Source organism: Necator americanus, chromosome I (assembly GCF_031761385.1).
Source record: "Necator americanus strain Aroian chromosome I, whole genome shotgun sequence".
Lineage (NCBI taxonomy): Eukaryota > Metazoa > Nematoda > Chromadorea > Rhabditida > Ancylostomatidae > Necator > Necator americanus.
In genome coordinates, this window is record NC_087371.1 from 32,963,339 (window position 1) to 32,983,849 (window position 20,511).

At 39.8% G+C, this 20,511-nt stretch overlaps 2 protein-coding genes across 4 annotated transcripts; both read right to left on the reverse strand.

Annotated features, from left to right (window-relative positions):
- Nucleotides 1-2,106: 2,106 nt before the first annotated feature.
- On the reverse strand, nucleotides 2,107-18,968 carry RB195_007576 (uncharacterized protein; the record flags this gene model as incomplete). 3 transcript variants are annotated; one of them, XM_064181283.1, is made up of 14 exons in its annotated part: nucleotides 2,107-2,203; nucleotides 2,352-2,437; nucleotides 3,345-3,452; nucleotides 3,943-4,092; nucleotides 5,197-5,278; nucleotides 5,746-5,884; nucleotides 6,022-6,185; nucleotides 7,768-7,859; nucleotides 9,953-9,997; nucleotides 10,044-10,107; nucleotides 10,175-10,272; nucleotides 11,626-11,768; nucleotides 13,664-13,706; nucleotides 13,776-13,793. In XM_064181283.1, the coding sequence occupies 14 exons, from the start codon at nucleotides 13,791-13,793 to the stop codon at nucleotides 2,107-2,109; spliced, it is 1,329 nt and encodes a 442-aa protein (XP_064038087.1). The 3 variants fall into 3 exon arrangements, with proteins under 3 accessions (XP_064038087.1, XP_064038086.1, XP_064038088.1); XM_064181282.1 differs by lacking the exons at nucleotides 10,175-10,272; nucleotides 13,664-13,706; nucleotides 13,776-13,793 and adding an exon at nucleotides 18,695-18,869 and having other exon boundaries at nucleotides 9,953-10,107; nucleotides 11,622-11,768; XM_064181284.1 differs by lacking the exons at nucleotides 2,107-2,203; nucleotides 2,352-2,437; nucleotides 3,345-3,452; ... (9 more) ...; nucleotides 13,664-13,706; nucleotides 13,776-13,793 and adding an exon at nucleotides 18,678-18,968.
- Nucleotides 18,969-19,216: 248 nt separating this feature from the next.
- Nucleotides 19,217-20,135, reverse strand: RB195_007577 (uncharacterized protein; the record flags this gene model as incomplete). The annotated part of the gene is made up of 2 exons (XM_064181285.1): nucleotides 19,217-19,443; nucleotides 20,030-20,135. 2 exons carry the CDS (start codon nucleotides 20,133-20,135, stop codon nucleotides 19,217-19,219), a joined length of 333 nt encoding a protein of 110 aa, XP_064038089.1.
- Between the last annotated feature and the right edge of the window lie 376 nt (nucleotides 20,136-20,511).

A 20,511-nucleotide genomic window follows, 5' to 3' on the forward strand; every position in this document is an offset into this window, starting at 1 on the left:
TGACAATCTTTAACGCAGCGACGCGCTGGTTCACCGGCTCCGCTAGTCGGTGAGACTGGTCAGTTTGTTTCCCTCTTTAGGGTCTTGCGTGGGTGTACTGGGTGTGCTTATAACAATACTGAGGCTTGGCAAGAAGAGAGGAGGAGTTTAAAGGGATATATATGGCATCAAAAACCTCAAACCATTTTCAGGCCTTTGATAAAGCCGAGTTTGTCGAAACGTTAGCCCAATAATACAGTTCCATCTAAACGTCGCTGGCATAACAAGAAATCATAAATACACTTCCCAATGCCGAGCTTTTATGAAGAGAGGACTTGGAGATTGTCGAAATCTTTGTATTTGGGGCATCACTCCCAAATATGGTTTTGGTGGTTCGGTCCGCCGCCAGTAGTCCGCCGGCAATAGTGAGAACGGAAGGTATAGCGTAGTCAAAACGACATGAAGCACGGACAATTGCGAAAGCGCCTGCGCTCGAAGCGGTGCGGTGGAGACAGCGGTTGGAATCGAGGTGGGACCAGAGCGAGATCCCAATCGCTACGCTCCTCCGCTTCGAGCGCAACCGCTCACACAACTGTCTGTGCTTCATGTTGTTTTGACCAAACCATACCGTCGCACAAGCCAGCCGCGATGATCAGCTGGCGACGAAGATAACGAGTGAGCTTGGAAGAGCCAGCGTACCAGCAACCAACAACGACGATAACGATTATAACGGAGCCCGATGGCAACCACTTCGGACCCAACAACTACGGTTGAAGAGCCGAACTAAATGATCGGCGCCAGCTGGGTGACATCATGGAAACAAGGTTCATAAAAATCTTTCCTATGTCATCCACGAGGTACGGGATCTTGGCGAGAGGAGTCGTGCTCATCAGAGGACACAGTTTCTAGGCAAGTGCACACTGGATATCCTCACTTCATAGGTTTTGGGTCATATTTTCTTCTGGCTACCTGATGCAACCCTTGTCTGACCTATGGTTGTTACCTATAACAAGGTTTCTTTTTTGCTGGGATGTGTCTATACGAATGAATAAAAGTGTATTTGCTACGGAGTTACGGTATCACGTAGTCCTCCATATGTAATTTCGCAAATATATCTGCATATTCGACAAATCCAACCACGTTCTGTTGCTTTCTATCCTCTGGACACAATGTGCGTACACTGTCAGTTGAGAAGATTGAAGCAGACGTCCAATTCTGTTTGCATTGAACAAACGATGCAACCGTCATGTATTTAACTTCTGTGCTGTGTTGGTTTGCGGCTCAAAACAAATATGATACAGCCTAATATAAAAGGATAAAGGATAAAGTGTCTGGTTCGAGCGTGCCGGCGCGCTATTTTCTACAACGAGTTCGATTGGAGCGCCCCTGTCGTGTACACATACAGCATCTTCCGAGCTGTTTTTACGCCAATTAGCAAGAAATGGACGGAATCACCCATCTCTCCATAATCTACAACCCCGTATACAAATACTCCACATGAAATCCGTACCACCTCAGATTCGTGGAGTGATGCATTTAATCAATCCGCGTGGATGCAGTGGATGATGAAATCACTTCCCAGGGAAGAAAGGGGCATACGTTTTGATTGAAAATTTCTCTCGAACCTTCGTTTTGCAGACGACATAGTTCTCTTTTCGACCAGTATCAATGAAGCAGAAACGATGCTCAACGAATTGAACGAAGCAGGGAAGAAGAAAAAAGGATAAAGGATAAAGTTTCTGGCGTTAATCAATCCGCTTGGGATGCGCCCCCATGATCACTTCAACTCAGAATCGTTTGAGAATCACGAACGTGTAACCGGCCTATACAATGGCATGCGGTGACTAGCCGATGTGTCAAGCCGGTGTTTTTATCCTCCCAGACTAGTTTTGGACCAATTTATCGACCACAGAGGAATGAAAGGCCTGGTGAGCGCCAAGGCGGCTTCGAACCTCCGATCGATTGCGCAGGAAGCGAAACCTCTAACCGCTACACTACATCCGCTCTAGCACTAATATACTAATACAAATGCTTAGTTCGAATTATCTAAAATGCTTTATTGTTCGAACTAAAATGAGCACAGTAATCAAAAATACTACTTCAACGGTGCTTCTTCTCTTTTTCTGCTTAACGTGGTGTATTACAAAGTGAATCACTGCAAGCATTCGGACACGCTGAGCATGTAGGTCCAACTGCGTAGATGTTCTGGCCGATGATATTTCCACTGAAATACTAGTTCGACTTTTCTTCTTTCATAAAATAGATCTGTAGCACTTTAACGTAACTCTATAAACGACATCATTCTAAGAAATTCTTATTCTTTAGTTTTACTTCTTCTTCCCTTTCTATTGAAAAAAAAAACCGTGCATTACCGTGGATAGTAGCGGCATACTACGAAAGTTGAACCGGAGCAACGAGCCAATCCGCAACCAACCATATAAGAAGAAGCCCAAGCCATCTATAACACGGGTAGAATTACGGAGTCAAATTTGTGTTTACAAAGCATATACGAGCTGACACGGGTACGTTTCTCAAAATTTCGGATTTTACACGATCCTCAACTGGTGATTACGTTTTAGGGGCTGCTCCTTATAATTTTTTTGAGGTCCGCGGATGAGCTTCATGAAAATCCACCAGGTCGTTAGCGTAAAGATTCCATCTTTTGTAGGATAAATCGTAAAAAATTGCATGTGTTTTTTTCTGATGCACGAGACTGTTATCTAGTTTTTATTCTGTGATGGATGCTTTTCTTCGAATATTCACAACAACTTCAAAATTCATCGAAATACCGAAATGAAACGTCCGTTGTTTCTCAAAGACGATATCTTTATCCCTGCAAAATTTTGTTAGTTGAGCTGATAAGAAAGTACATGATCCCTGAACGTACTGGGGTCTACAAATAAACACATTAGCTTGAGTTTTCACTGCGTATTTTTAGATTTTACTTAAACATACATCTGAGAATCGATGAAAATAGGCAAGATTCAGATATGTTCAACAGTTTCTCCTTAAGGTTTTCCTGTTTGTCGTGTTTTCTTTTATTTATTTTATTTGCTTGATTAAATCCTGGACGTCTCTAAGAATTTTATTATGAAATCGTTTTTAGGCACTTTCTCCAAAATTGCCTCAAATGCTGTTTAGACCCTTGGTTTACTTTAAAAAGACAATTTTACTTAAGAGCTCAAGACATCTTCGTCGTATTATCGGAGATTTGTTTACATTAATATTTTATTCTTCCACTTCTGCCACTCTCAACGAAATATTCCTGCCAAAAATGTTTTTTTCAGCTTTTTTTTCTCTAAAATAAAGCTAACGCTATTATGAACCAACCATTACTAGAGAAGAGAATTTAAAAATAGACTGACCTGTGTAAATCTAATTGGTGCTTTGTATTTTGTTTCTAGATATTCATTATAAAGCATTTTTGCGTTCACGCCATTTTCATAGATTTGCTTCCACCAGGCTTGTATAGACTAAATCACTTATTTTTAATGGAAGAAATAAAATTATCAAAGGTGTCACCCCACGAATCTGGGGGTGACAGGAGTTCCAGGTGGGTTATGCCTGTACGGGGTCATAGATTGTGGAAAAGTGGGTGATTCCGTTCATTTCTCCCTGTATTAGTGGAAACGGACGACGGAAAGCTGTTTCTTACGATGTCTTCTCTTACAGCGCGCCACCTTTGCACCCCGCCCCCGCCTGCGATTCGTCCGCATTGGTTTTCGACGAAACGCAGGCGGGGCGCAAACGTTGTGCATTACAACAGAAGCCGTCGTAGGGAACAGCATTTTGGGGTTATCGGTTTCAACTGATACAGAAAAAAGCGGGAAGAAATGAACGGAATCACCCTCTTTCTCACAATCTACGACCTCGTTTAGGCATAACCAATCTGAAACTCGTACCACCTCAGATTTGTGGGGTGTTGCATTTAAATATTTTATGATAGAGACGAAATCAACACACTTCTATTATTGCAGGAAGCGGTTGAATATCTGGCGACACAATTACATAAGCATTTTCTCCCGATTGTGGACGAGTTGACACATCGGAGATATCGAGAGCGCACGTATTCGCATATGCTTGGGCTTCCTCTTCCAATGACATGTTATATTTCTGCAAAGATTCCGCTTCCATTAAAGAAAGAAGAATTGTAGGAAGAAGTAAACCGTATTTAAAAAAAGTAGCTGGAACACCACAAAAAGCTGATAAAGTTGATGCGCGAATTTTTTTTTGGAAATTTCTTGTAGTTTTTTTTTGGACTAGAGATGAATAGTAATCTTGCTTTGTAACTTCGACAGGCACCCTATTAAGGGCTCTAAAATATGATATTTTCTTCGTATCGTAATGTAGAATTATATAAATCACATTCTATCCATCACCGTCACCCAACGCTCACACCATTCCTATGCGTACATACATATGATGTTATTGGATTAAAATACAGTACGTGTACTGTATTCTCATTAAGATGCTACGTACTGTAGCAGAAGACCGCTACACTACATCCATCCATGACCAACACTAAATAATATCATCGTCATAGGTACTGTATATAGTACCTATGACTTACAGTAATACGGCTGAACATCACTAAAATTGTAGTAACCCCGCAGTTTTCACATTCGAATGAAACTTCTTCATTGGTGAAATATTTTGGAATTCCAGAGAAAAAAATTATTATCAAATTTCAAACTATTCCTCATTGGCTGGTATGATTTTTATTGTTGTGTACATGGCGACGGCAATTAAAGATGCTTATAAATGCTACTCATATAAAAATCACTTTTTTTGAAATTTTTAATTTAATTTTGTCATTTCATGCTTATCTTCATGCTTTATGACAATCACGAATAATATTTTGTTGTATCCAAGGAAACAGCGAAATTGTGTGAGGCGACCGAGAATGTTTCCAGTTTTTCGGCCATTTTAAAGTGATAAAGCCAGTAAATGTTAATCGCAGTCATCACGTCTCTCCCCTTTTATTCAGCGAACAACATTAGCACACAAATTTTATATTTGATAACTTTTTTTTTCTAAATTCTTCCAGAAAATCAAAGAAATTTCCGCATCAACCGAATGTAGGCAGCCAATATCACATGTGAATTTTTGGATTTCTGCCGAAATTTCCATTTTTTCCGTAAATCGAAACGCATTTTTATGAATCAAATGAATAAATGATATTTTGAAAATAATATTATAAGAGTTTCTATCACTAACCATTCTGTACATATTAGTTGCTGTGCCACAATTTGGATTTCCTTGTTTTCCATTTCTGACTTCACCTTTAGCAAGCAGCGTTCTAGGAATACAAATTTATTTACTTATGCTAACCTCATACCTCTACTCGAAAAAAAATTGAAAAAAAAAATTCAGAAAAAAGAGAAAAAATGAGAATTTATAGGAAATTTGATTCGGTCATTCGTATGAAAGAATTTTTTACTCTTCCTGAAAATGCACAAGAAATTTTGCCTTCTCTTCTATTATTAATGCAAGCTACGTTGGGTTTTTTTTAGAAGCAAGTGATAACCGCTTTGAAAAAAACTCTTAAACAGCTTCTATACGTTATTTAAAAATGTTTTTTCTCCTTGATTTCTTTGGTTTTCTCTGATTTGAAATATCTAAGGTAAATATGTGAAAAATAAGAAAAAAATGTGAAAAATAAATATAGCCAAGAATGACAATATCCGTTAGTTTCTTCGAATCCTGTTTAATATTCAAAAAAAAAACATATTTTATTCTAAATCGTATGAATGACGCAAAATCTACCTTCGAAAATTGTGTAACGTGATTATCCTATCTCGTATTTCCTGTGTCATAATATTCGGATTTGTATTGGGTGTAGATGTTGCTTCACTTGATTTTTCTGGATTTGGTTCTATTGTTGATTCAGTTACAGGATCAGTTTCTGTAATTGGTTGGTTCTGTGTGATCGCAATACGATAGAGTTGAAGGTGACAAGGTGTTTATGCAGACAATTAATAATTATGTTATTGCAATTAATAATAGCAAAGTTAAATAAATAAATGATTAAAGAAAACTCACCAGGTACTACCAACTCCTTCGTTCTACAAAGCCCTGCAGGAAATGTGTCTGTACTATCTGTATCGGTTATGCACGTGCTTCCTTCTATAGCTTTCGTACATGCATTTTTAGTGCAACGTTTAGCATTAGGACCAGGCAAGTAAAGTGGTTCTCCACGTTTCGGGCTAAATTAGGCACTATTATGGAAAGCGCTGGAATATTCATATTTTATTAATATATTTTTTTAGTAATATTTATTTTTAATGTCAATTTTTTACTCTAAATCCAACACCTCACGAATCAGGTGTGGTGCGGGTGGGGTCGTAGATTATGTGGAGGATGGTGATTCCGTCCATTTCTTCCTAATTGCCGTAAAAAACGACCAGGAAAATACGGTTTCGAGCGTTCCGGCGCGCTATTTTCTACAACGAGTTCGATTGGAGCGCACCAGCGTTGTGAACGCGCCAATCGAACTTTTTTTTAACGGCAATTAGGAAGAAATGGACGGAATCACCTTCCACCCCATAATCTACTACCTATAACCACCTATAATCTGGAAGAAAAAGATAGTTTAGACGGGCCGTAATACTTGAGTGATATTTTTTGTTTTCTATTTTCCAGAATATCGGTTTTCTTGATATTTTACTCATAATTCTTCCACTCTTCCTAAACTTTATTTACTTAACAAATCCGCTTTAACAATTTTCTCATTTTCCTTTTTCACCACTTTTCAATCTGGCAATGCCTTACGGGAATACCGAATCTGAATATGCAAATCTTGAAATTAGACCTTGTTCTTTTCTGGAAGGTCCATTTGATTCTGCTAACTTTTTTTCCAGTCAAATAAAGGTATGGTAAACCGCGAAAATTTGTTTTGGCAATGATACAAAGTACTGTTTTCTACGCTTTTTCATTTTCAGATTTCTATGAATGAGGAATGTCTGGGTGTACCGCAGCCGGTATGTGGTTGCTCCGTCACTGCACCGTGTAACGACGGTTCGAAATCGCGCTAATGTCAACCAAGCCTTTCATCACCTAAGGTCGATAAATTGGTACGAGACCTGTGTGTGAGAGAGAAAAAAGAAACTGAATCGACAGATCGGCTAGCCCGCAAGTCGTTCTGGAGGCTGGACAGGCGTCCGTAAAAAACCAAACGATTCTAAATTAAACAATTCTAAAGTAAACGCGTTGGGGGATTCTGGACAGACAATTTATCTTCTATCTCTTAGAAATGAGGGAATAGTCATTAAATAACGAATAGGAAAACCCCGATAGCTTGACTTTGATGTTTTACGAAAATTTTTCACGTGGAGACACGGAAAATCGCTTTCAATTGGTTACCAATTTGCAGACATGCGAGAATATCCATCAGAAAAATTGAAAGTCGCAAAGAAAAGTCGCAAAATATGTCGTACGTCCACAGGTGGCAGAAATAATCGTGAAAACGACCTTGTATCTTGTTTGCCTCTACTCAGACCGGATTTTAATGGTGGTCCGGCCTATAGTCTGGGACCAGATGACTCGAAGATGCAATGGAGACCCGGAATGTGACCCGTGAGTTCATCTAGCCCTCTTGAATCGGGATTGATAGCAATTCAAAATGAGAAAAGTTAAAAATCGAATATTAGTGAATTTTTCAATGTTCACAACATTCAAGCTTGGATAATCATCCCGAAAACTACTGCAGGTTTCTGAGATTTCTGAGGAGAATATCGAATCAAAACGTTCTACTTCTTTATTGATTAAATGAAAAAATGATTCTTTTACCTGCTACTGTAAACACAGGCGTATGCCCTCTTTTTCGTCGAATCGCAATATGTCGCCACGCACGCTAGCGAAATCGATTTGTTGTATATTATCTGAATAATCGCAGAAAAGGAATACAGAGTATGAAGAAATTTGATAAAATATACAGTTCCCTAATACTGTCACAGGATTTTTTCTTGTATTTCTGCAGCAGCACTGATTGTTTCAGCGGGCAAGAGCGAGTAACTCATGGTCCATTTATCGTTTGTACTGGAAAGCTAAGGAGTTTTTATCGACAACACGGGGATGGATGAGATTTGTGGAAATTCCACCATCTATTTGGGTCAGGTGTAGTGAAACGGTTAGATGTTCGGCTTCCTGCACGATCGACCAGAGGTTCGAATCCGCCGTAGTGCTTACCAAACCTTTCATCCCTCCGGGGTCCGGATAAATTAGTACCAGGCTTGTCTGGAAAACACTGATTTGACCCGTCAGCTAGCCCCCCGCAAGTCATTGTATAGGCCAGATACACGTTCGTAAACCTCAAACGATTCTGAATTGAAGTGAACGTGGTGGCGCATCCCAAGCGGATTGATTAACGCTAAGCTCTTTTATCCTTTGTGTACCATCTGTTTCACTGGATTTTTTTTTCTGTCATAAAGCTTTGGAAAGGCCCGAGGAAAAAACTTTTTTTTCGGCGAAAAATTACGACATGCACTTAGAATGAGGTGAAACTTAGAATGTGCAAATTATAGGCACCATACCACGAATCTGTGAGGGATTTAGCGGAGATGTGGTTGGAGATTGTAGGTCCCGAAGTGGCTCTGCTCATCTCTCTGTAATCGTCGTAAAAAAATGGCGTAGGAACCGCTTTAGTTCCTACGAGGTACGTTAGAATGGTCCTTTACCCGGTTCCCTCAACGGTCCATTTATTGGTTTCACCTGAACAGACCAGTGTGAAGACATCACTGATCCTCGACCGCACGCTCGTAGATGCGGCGCGTGTACAAAGATAGCCCTTTGCAACCGAAATCGTCGTTAAAAACACTTCGTCTTTCACGCCTTTTTTTAAAAGATGATTAATGAGAGATGAGAGGAACGATCTCGGATCCTGCAATCTACAACACGGGACTATAGGATACATACTATATCGATCGATGCGAAGGTAGCACGTGTAGTGGTGGACTCAGTAGTGAGGGAAATAGGAAGTGACACCTAGATGTTCCAGTGACATTTAGGTCATTCCATGAAGCGTGGATCGGTGAACAGAGTGTGTCACAGCGGATTCAGAAAATTTTACTTCCTGCTCATCTCGAAACCTTGCACATATGTTCACCTTCCGCCGTGTGCATCTGCACCTATGAGCAGGAAAGATTTTTTCATTTGAGCCAACAACTTTTAAAAAACTTTGTTCCAATCAACTGAATTAGAGCATGGTGGCGTAAAAATTGTGTGTACACCCCGAGAATGAGAAGGCTGTAACGGCTGCGATTAGAACATGGCCGCTACATTACTGGGGTACCCCACAAATCTGAAGTGGTACTGATTTCAGGTGGAGTATTCGTATACGGGATAGTAGATCATGAAGAGGTGGGGGGAGGGGGGATTCCATCCATTTCTTCCTAATTGCCGTAAAAATCGGTCTGGAAGATGCGGCGCGTGCTGGCGCGCTCCAATCGAACTCGTTGTAGAAAATAGCGCGCCGGACCGCTCGAAGCCCTATCGTCCGGGCCGTTTTCTACGACAATTAGGAAGAAATGGATGGGATCATTCCTTCTCCATAATCTACGATCCCGTATACGAATACTCCACCTGAAATCCGTACCAGCTCTGATTCGTGGAGTGATGCGTTTAAAAAATGAATCTTCTACATGTTCACTAAGTTCTATTTGTGTCTTCAGGATTTTGTGGAATATATGGGAAGAAATTTCTCTATGTTTTAATGCCTATAAAACATGATTTTTAAGGGCAGCACCCTGTATTCCGGCACAGAAATGCTTTACTGCTGAAACAGTACGATTTCAATTTCTCAAATGTCCAAATCCCTGAAAGTGATAGCAATCGCATCCACCTCTAAAATCGAAATCCGAAGCACTAACTGGGACAATTTGCCCGGGAAACTGTTCTGAGGAGAAATTTCTCATTTTTAACTGATCAGTGGAACACTTTTTCGTTGACATAGACTTAAATTCAACGTAAAACTCACATTCGCAAATGGTTCGATGGTCTCATCGTCGTAAATGACCGTTTCCTGGTCAAGAGTACCATCAAATCTTGTGTATGACCAGTCTTCGAACACTTGCCCCTCTATTTCGTCCACGACTTTGGCATCCATGGTCGCTAGGATAATTGCCTCGCTCTCTGGAATATTATGATGTTTATCTTTGGATAAATTTTGGGGGGGGGGGGGGAATATCAGATGCCTCACATTTTATAGTTCATAGATGTTCCGTCTGCGCTGGACACTTGGTTAGGGCACCCTTTAACAGCCATTAGGGCATCTATTTCCAAATCGCAATCATAATTCTAAAGTTATTTTAATTTGTCCTGTTATAAAAGAACACTGAAAAAGTGGTAGGTGACGGTATGGCGTCGTCACCCACACTTAACAGATTATGTAAGGGAAATTTCGAAATAATTCATACAATAATCCAATTCCTCTCTTCGAGATCTACTGAAAAATCCGACAAATCCGACAAATATTTGCCAAAAAGGACAATGACTGGAATCCAGCACAGCAGGAGGTCATAGATCGAAAGTTTTCAATGACTCAAACGTCCAGATTTGATCAAAACTTCAGCCTCATCAACCAACCAAATTAATTTTTTTAATTTTTCAAATTTTAAATGGGGAAAATATAATGTACAATTCCATACCGTCAATATAGTTTTGTGGTCATCTAACATTTTTTTGACATTTTGATGAAATTTCCTCTAACACTTCACAAGCTATGTTAGGTTGCAATCATTGTTTTTTTTTTGTTGCAAATATTTCGCGGTATTTTACTTCCTTCTTACTTTCTTCCCAACGATTTGTCGTTTTTTGATCAAGCCTCGAAGAAAAGTGGAATCTAAATATTCATCATATATTTTTTTTTCATTTTTTCATGTATTTTTCACAAATCATTTATATATTTTTTCAATGTATAAATTATTCCGAAATTCTCCTTCCATGACTTCCTAAGAGCGACAGCGGCCAACGATGTTCCATCGTCACTCACCGTCTCTTTTTCAATGAAAGGATAGCACCTAGAAGAAGATGACCCAATTTCTGATAGTTTATTCTCATTTTTCAGAAATTATAACCTCAAAACGTTAGGAACCTATACTGTAGATCCCTTCACTAAGCAGTTATGTTATCTCGGATAACTCCGTTCTGCTAATCATCAAATCGAGCATGTGCACTTCGTTGTAGAAGGATTTTTTTCCTCGCATAAAAATTATCTGTGTTTGAAACGTGTTTAAGAGCAATTTCTTACAGTGAAAGCATGAAAACAACTGGAAATTAGATAAAAATTCTTCAAGTGCATCCCTCAAGGACTCAAAAGAGGAGGGGAAATGATCTCATGAGTAGAAATGGAAAAAAAATGAAATTTTGCAAGACAACCTTTTATTGAAGATAATGTTACACTACTTATTAATTAGAATTATTATTTAATATTTAATTCTATCGATTGAATTAGGGATCCAAAAATCCTGAGATGCATCTTTTAGATTGCACTCTAGTCCTAAATAGATGCACGCATATTTAGTAGAGAATATTCCCAAGAGCGGGAACCATTCACCTTGACCTATCAGAACTACATTTCTTATGCACTTCAGAAGATAATGTTTAACTTGGATTTTAAGTTTTTTTTTTCAAAGAAGACTACTCACGTACCATTGCAAACAGACTTGTGGATCCTCTTAATGTACCCTTTGCGGCATCAAGAGTTCCTTTAGCGAGATCTCTTCTGAGTTCATTGTGCTTCTTCAGAAACGTATATCGAATTGTATCAGCTTGAACTGGAGGGTTTTTACACACTGAAAATCGGTATTTTTTTTGGAAATTACGAGATTTTGAATTAGAATGTTCACTAAATTTTAAGGTCGGGTATGGCGCATTTTTTTTCAAGAACTCTTGTAGCACGGCAAATCTGTTAAAAGTGACCTATATCAACTGAGTTTTTTATTCCTTTGACTTACCTGACTTGTTTTTAAGCAGAAGGTATTGATTTGACGCATGTGCTGACTCTGGAGGTATTTCCAAAAATGTGAGCTTGTAGGCAGTTGACGGTAGAATATATAAGAATAAATTTAAATCCCTTTCAAACCTTTCCACGAGCTTTGATGACTTTAAATTCTCTCCTGAAACTTTCCAGCCCCGGATCTTCATGCTTTTTCACATGTCTTTCCTCTTCTTCTTGCCTTGCCGCGTCCCGCAGGTCATACAAAAATGGGTGCTTATAGGCGGTTGACGATAGAATACATTAGAATGAATTTAAATCTTTACGCTTACGAGTCACAGGCGGGTCTGCAAGACTCAGTCAGAGTAGTGGACATACCACCTGTAAACCTGAAGCAGCAGCTAGTCCGCAATCGCGCCTATGACAGACTTTGTGAGACACCTAATTGCATCGTTTGTCCGAACGGGAGGCAGGATGATTGCGTGGTATCGGGGGGTTATCTATCTAATCACCTGTCAGTTATGTGGGGCTGAGTACATTGGCGAAACAGGAAGATCACTATGTATCCGCGTCAAGGAGCACCTAGACCGGCTCGTAAAATCAAAAACATCATCCCCTTTAGGTGCTCATCGCAGACAGTGTCATGACAACACCCCTTTCAAGATAGCTGTCACGATCTTAGCACGCGAATCAGACGTTCTAGCGCGAAAAACATTGGAAGCGTTTTATATCACAGCCAAATGTCCAATCATGAATCGTAAAGAAGAATGCATCGCTGTGACCAACGAGATGGCGCCATGTCAGGACCTTTGCGGGTTTTGACCTACGGGGTCAGGGGCGGGGGCATCGTTACTAGTTAATACTAGGCGCAACTCTAACAACTGGTGGTCCGCTAACATCACGATTTCGTGGCTATCAAAGTCAGCGCTGGTCTGCTTTTCTGATGTTGCTTTTAAATAATCTGTTTGCTAAATCATATCTTGTCGGATGACGAGGCGTCTAAGAGAGAGTAGATTACACGTGTCTTTGACTTTTCCAGGCTCTGAAGAAGGCGGGGCGGGTGTAGTGTAGCTGTTAGAGGTTCCGCTTCCTGCACAATCGATCGGAGGTTCGAATCCGCCCTAGTGGTCACCAAGCCTTCGCATCCCTCCGGGGTCGATAAATAGGTGCCAGAGTTGACTGGAAGGATAAAAACACTGACTTGACCCATCGGCCAGCCACCGCAAGTTATTGTACGGGCCAGATACACGTTCGTAAACCTCGGACGATTCTGAATTGAAGTGAACGTGGGGGCGCATCCCAAGCGGATTGATCAACGCCAGAAACTTTATCCTTTATTCTTTATCCTGAAGAAGGCGATGACGCCGAAACGTTAGCCAGGATAAAGATCAATAACAATCTTGGTTCTGCTTAAAAAGTAGTACACAATCGAATTTAAATCCCTTTGTAACTTATTCAGCAGCTTCAATGACATTAAATTCTCTTCTGAAATCTTCATCCCCTGGATCTTCACGTTTTTTTTTCACACGTCTTTTCCTTTCTTCTTGCCTTTCCGCGATTCCTTTTCAATACTGCATTGACGGCCAGGGTGTCCTCGGCAACAGTTTTGCATTTCGCAGCTGGTTCACATCCTGTTTATGGCTGCCGAGATGGGAATCACCAAACCGCCTTCCGAAAGTTTTTTGGAAAATTTCCGTGCTTTTGAGTTTGAGCATTAAATTGTTCGTCTGACCCCAAGAAGGAAAAACGCACCTGATCGAACCTGTGTGTTGGCAACGTTAACGCAAAGGAGTGCCTTGAAATATAACATTAGTTAACGAAATGGTAAGCATCACCAATATTTTTTTAGAACTTATGAACGCACCAGCAAAAGGACGAGCATTGAACGGTGGATTTGTGCACTGGAGTGAATCCTCTATGCACAATGTCCCCTTCTTGTAGGGAAGAGACAACGTTCAGATAAGCAGCAAATAGGGAAAAAAATTTAATGGGTCCGAATTTATTATCTTTAACATTAGGATCGACACTTCAGAGTACTGTTCATCCTGATACTGTTGGTACGAGCAAAACTGCAGTACTGTATTAACCGTGATAAAAAAATAATTCTTCTCATGTCAAGTGTCATACCACTTTCGGATGTGTGACACCTCTTTTTTGACTTATGTACGCAGATCCGAGTGACCGATAGTTATTCCCTTTCGTTCTTCCTCGGGAAACCAAAAATAAGGATGCGTCGGACTTCTAAAACAAAATTGAAAAATTATTGGTTATGTAGAATACATTAAAAGATAAAGACCTAATAAGTGAGTTGGAACCACTTTCGTTTATTCCATTAAAGTTAATGAATGGATTATTGCATGAGTTAATGAATAAATTAAATTTGAGTTCCATAAATTTGACGAAGTGACATTCTACGTCATTCCTCGATGATCAAGTTCTCCGACATCCGAACATCGAATAAATAACAAAGTGGACAGTAATCGCTCTAGTTATAATCTTTTATATTATTATATTTAGTTAATTTAGTTATCATCTTTTATATTATTGATGGCGCATGCATTGTTTGAACATAGAAGATTTCCCAAAAAGAAGCAGCTATCGAATTTTATTAGTTTCTCGGAATTATCGACAAATTTTATTACCTTCAGTGAAATATCTTGATCATCTCATCGTAAAATTTCTTCATTGCACTACGTGCTACCTAGAAACCTACCTGTTGGTATGATCGTTGGTGTTCCTGGTGTTCCATCCACGAAACCGTGAATCAGCTGACATTCCTAACTTTACTGCTGACAAGAGAACAGTCTAGTTTTTATTCCCCATCTCCTTCTGGGCTCATCATGTCTACAGTAATCATTCGATAGTCTACGGTCTGCTGCTCCTCTGCTGTGGAAGCGAAAAATTAGACTAGTATACATATATAATCGAAAGAAAGTAAGAAAAACTGTAAATGGAGGACATAAATTAGAGGATAGTAATTTTTGCTCTCAGAATTCCTTTTTTTATCTGTAGGTTTAGAGGTACTGAGACTGGACCCTTTAGTCCACAAAAAAAGAACAAAATCGACTACCGTTGGAGAAAAATCCACCAGATTTGTCTGGAAGCGGAAATTCATAAACGCATAAACATAGAAGATAACAAAAACCTTAGTATCAATAACATCACTGCCCTAGAGCCTCTATCAGTAATTGCAGAATTATAGAAACAGGGACAGAGAAACAGTTCACTTTGTTTGTCTCCGCACATCCTTGTAAAATTTTCTTTGTTTTCCCTGGATTATGAATTCTGGTGAAGAACTGTTGCTCATCAATGTATCGTGTGCGTAAAGTCTGTCCCTTCTTTCATACATTATCAAACCGAAAGGGACAAAATTAAAGGGAGAAACGCAGTTGGTATGGGGGTTTTGTGGTGACTGTACGATACAATTTAATGTTAATTCCGATCAAGTACAGCGCTCTTTTTCCCGAAACTCTGATTTGTTTGGCTAACGAATAAGCCGTTTTTTTATATGAATAATGTGAGTGAAAGTGGGAATCATTTCCAAAACTTTTTTTATGAAATCCAATAGAGAGCTTCTCACTCTACAAGACATACTTGTTCGTATTCATCAATTTTATTGATCTTTTTTTCTAAGATCATTAAAATTGTCAAAGTGAAGTGTCAAGGTGATGGTAAAGCCGGACATTTTTGACATCTTCGCTTTTTCGCAATTAATCGAAGAGCTGCTTGTGAAATTTGTGTTTTACATTACTGACATCGAATAAGAGATGGAAATTTCTGAGAACAGTGAAAATACTTTGCAAAATACGTCAAAACGAAAAATAACATTCAAAAAAACAATAAGAGAGTCGGAAAATTGGAAATTGCAGGAAACGTTTAATTGAAAAGCCGTGAAAAGTATACCGTTGATTAATTCGCAGTAGTTTTTTTTTTGTTTCTGAGAAATTTGAAGAAATGTGTGATTGGTTTTTCAGGTCGACATTCCTAATTTTAGTGCTTGAAAACAAACGGTAAGAGCTATTTTCCAGCTCTTCCAGCTTCCAACTTATTGATCTAAGAAAAGACATCGTATGCACCATCATCTTTGATCGTTTCAAATGTTTTCGTCGGAATACATCGCTTCTTTCACTAAAGTGCAAACAAAACAAAAATAATTAAGGATACAAAGGAATGCCAGGAAAAAAAATAATAAAAAAAATTAAATAAATAATGTAAAGGAATTCTTATAGAGTGAGAAATTCTCTCTCAAACGATTTGTAACATTTTGGAAACATTTCTTACTACAATGTCTATTTTTCGCTTTGAAACAAACACTAACGATCTAATCTTCAACTTAAAGGTAGCATACCACAAATCTGAGGTGGTACGGAATTCAGATGGAGTATTCGTAAACAGGATCGTAAACGTAGACGGATTATGGAGAGGTGGTGATTCCGTCCATCCATTTCTAAAACGGAAAATAGCGCTCCGGAACGCTCGAAGCCGCATCTTCCGAGCCGTTTTTTTTACGATGAATGATAATTAGGAAGAAATGGACGGAATCACCCTCCTCTCCATAACCTACGAGTCCGTATAGGCACAACCTATCTGATATCCGTACCACCTCAGATTTGTGGGGTGATACTTTTAATGATCTAAGAAAAGACATTGTGTTCACTACCGTCTTTGATCGTTTTGCATGTTTTCATCGGAATACATCGTTTCTTTCACTAAAATCCAAATAAAACAAAAAATAACTAAGGGGTTCATTATCTGTATAGGAATGCTTATGGAGTGAGACATTTTTTCGGAACGATTTATAACATTTTGGAACCACATCTTACTATAATGTTTATTTTTCGCTTCGAAACAAGCACTCACGATCTATTCCACAACTTCATTAATGATCTCAACGGGCAAACGTTTTCGTTATATGCCAACATCATCATTCAATCGCTCTTAATATTATTTATTGTTTTTCCTCCATTAACTTCTCATTTTAGAGACACACTGTAAATTGCTACCATCTAACGGACTAAACTAAACTATTTCCACAGGTTTTTTTAGTACATGTGCTCAGGTCTAGAAAGGTATGTATTTCAAGACATTATACTATCGTCTTTGATCGTGTTTTATGTTTTCATCGGAATACATCGCTGCTTTCGTTGAAGTCCAAAAAGAAACCAAGACCTCCTTTCATGCACGGAAAGCGTAAAAAATTTTTATTGATGCTATAAATGGACATTATCACTTAGCGATAACGCTTATCTATGAAATTGAAGAACTGGAGAAACCAGGTGAGGTCCTCTAAACTGATTTATTGGTGCCGAAACTGCGAACTGAAACCGCAGACTCCTCATAAAGACAAAATGTTTCCTAATTTCCATTTTCTTTTCAGAATGGTGATTTGCGAACGACTTTTGAAGAAGATGAATCAACGAAGTACTCTGAACTAATAAAGACATATTCATTGTTTAATTTTCGTGTTCTGTTAGCATTCTGCAAGATTTCTTTCCTACGCAGAACTAGGAAAAGTAGATATCCAAGTGAAAAACAACATCAATCAACGCCACATTGTGGGGTAACTCGTACCTCGGTAACATTAGACAGTTTAAGATTAAATTAAATTAGATTAAATAAAAATGAACTTAATTCGCTTTTTCATAGTTTAATTGAGATTAGAGCGCCGCGGAGGCTTGTCGACCAGTAAAAAAGCATAGGTTATCTTTATGAAACGTCTATTTTAGTTCCAAGTAGAAGTCGCAAGTAAGAAAAACCTCACTTGTTTTTGTCTCTTCATCTTATCCACTGATAAGAATTATTGTTGAGCGAATTCCTTCGGTAATTTTTTTTATACCACCATTAAATTTCTTCAATCTTATCTACACTTAATTGGATGTCTTGAACCAATTTTTTACTTAAATGTAAGAGACAAGAGATTGTGGAGATAACTAATGGAATTAACGAAGACGGTGGTGTTTCCAGCATCTTGAACTATCGTCACCAATTCTGTCTTGAGACCTATGCTCAATAAATATCCCGTAGAAGCTGAGTTATTCAGGAAACATGAAAGACTGGAGTGCATTACATGCTTGAATTTTAATACACTCCGATATGTGGAAAATTAAAAGCACCATGCCCAGAAGATGACGATGTTCTCTCCCGAAGAAGATAGAGTTTGGGGTGTAAATTACGAATATGAGCGTGACCCAATTCAGGCGTACGTCTCCCTAGTCGTCCTGAAAAACGGCGTTGGGGACGACTCTCCATTACGTTTTTTCCTAAGAGTCATTCTATATCCTTATAACGCGCCCTCACGTCCTCGTGCGAGCAACCGTCAATCAATGAGGTTTCCTCATGGTACTAATTTCAGGTGGTATACAGGGTCGAAGATTTTGGAGACCGGGGTGGTTCCGCTCATCTCTCCCTGCAAAATTGCGGCGGGAATCGAACTTTTAATCGTTCATTCCTACTGTTGATGAGTGAAATTGTTCGTAAATAGTAGGAAATAGTATGAAAATAGCTTCAAACGTGCTCGCCGTCGTTACCAGCTGATTTTTCCATTTTGCAAAAATTATTGTTCCTTCGGGGATCGAACTCCCGACCGCTTGTAATCACTGTCAAAAGAAAAATTGTGTCGTCGAATTGAGTTGAGAGTGACGTTGAGAGTTTCTTTATCTTTTCAATTTCATGTGCACATATGTACTGACTTGCTTCTAATCTTTACAGTGAGCTACCAGCGGTGTCCATATTATAGATTATATATTCTCATTTTACTTGCGGCACATTATGCTACTTGCTTACTTAGATACTTGGATGGCCCGTCTTCACTGAACGTGCGTGCCCAGCATCTCTTCCACTCGTTTCGTTCCCTCGCCATTGTCATCCAAGATGTTCTCAAGTCTCGTGAGTGACATTGACGAGGTATTTGAGCCGTATCCAGCTGAGCTCTCAGCTGGTCCATCCGTGGAGCGAACATGTCACCCCATCTCGTTGGCGGTCTCCCTCGGGGGCGTTTAGCGTCCCTTGAGATCCACTCTAGCGTTCTTTTAGTCCATCTATCGTCGATTCTTCTCATGATGTGACCGCCCCATTTATGCTTTGCTTTCGATATGTATTTCGCTGGATCACGAAGACGGGCAATTCCTCTTAAGTTGGAGCTGCGAAGACGTGTTGTGTGCGCCGGTTAAACTTCCGAAGACATCTCTCAAGTGGTCTGTGGGTAGTAAGTATATTCATAGACGCGGCAGCAGTGTCTGCCCACGTCTTCGCTGCGTAACAGAGAGCTGAAAGAACTGTCAAGTCGAACAGATGGGCACGAAGATCTCAGTCCGTAGCTTCCCTGACGGCTGCGAATGCTGCCCATGCTGCTCGCATTCTTCCATTCAGTTCTTCCTTCAAGCCGTTTTCCATGTTCATAGAACGTCCGAGGTATACGAATGACGAAGCTTCCACAATTTGGGAACCTTCAAGTTGTACTCCTCCGTCCTCGCAGTAGGCGTTCTTCAAAAACTGTGACTTCTTTCTGTTTATTCGCAACCCTATTTTCTTCCCTAAAGAGGCGAGTGTAGTGTAGCGGCTAGAGGTTCCGCTTCCTGCACGATCGATCGGAGGTTCGAATCCGCCCTAAATCTCACCACGCTTTTCATCCCTCCGGGGTCGATAAATTGGTACCACACTTGTCTGGGAGGATAAAAACACTGACTTGATACATGTATAGGTCAGTTACACGTTCGTAAACCTCAAACGATTGAAGTGAACTTGGGGGCGCATCTCAAGCGGATTGATTAAAGGCAGCATACCACGAATCTGAGGTGGTGCGGATTTCAGGTGGAGTAACCGTATACGGGGTCGTAGGTTATGGAGAAGGGGGTAGCTCCGTTCATCTCTCCCTGCTTCACTGCAAACAGCCGCCTCCAGAATGCTATTTTGTACGACGCCATCTATTGCAACGCTCCACCCCTTGCGCCACCTCCGCCCTGCGACTCGTCGAAAATCAATTCGGACTGCCTCGATAGGCAGTAAGGGCGCTACGCGTGCAAGGGTGGCGCGCTGCAATAAAAGGCATCGTACAAAACAGCATTCATTTGCACTACTACGACTACGTGCAGTGATTCAGAGAGATATGAGCGGAACCACCCAGGTCTCCATAATCTACGATTCCGTATACGGATACTCCACCTAAAATCCGTACCATCCCAGATTTCGGTATGCTGCCTTTAACGCCAGACACTTTATTCTTCATTGACCGTCCGGGCTGTTTTTTACGGCAATTAGGAAGAAATGGACGGAATCATCCTTCTCTCCATAATCTACGATCCCGTATACGAATACTCCATCAAAGTCTGACTAGATATCGAACGAGTAGGCGCATCCCCATAGGAATCGGTCGACGACGAACCATTTGAAATCTTTTCTTTAGCTACTGTGCGCTGTTTAGAAACCTTTTTTTTTTCTTCCACGAGTTTATAGCTTTTATTATAATCTTATAACCAGCTAAATGTGTGTTTTGCCTGGAATGGCAATATCGGTCACTTTCTTCGTGTCACATCTAATATTTTTTCGGAACATCTTATTCTAAATTGAATCGATGATGCTACATTCTACATTCGGTAATTGTG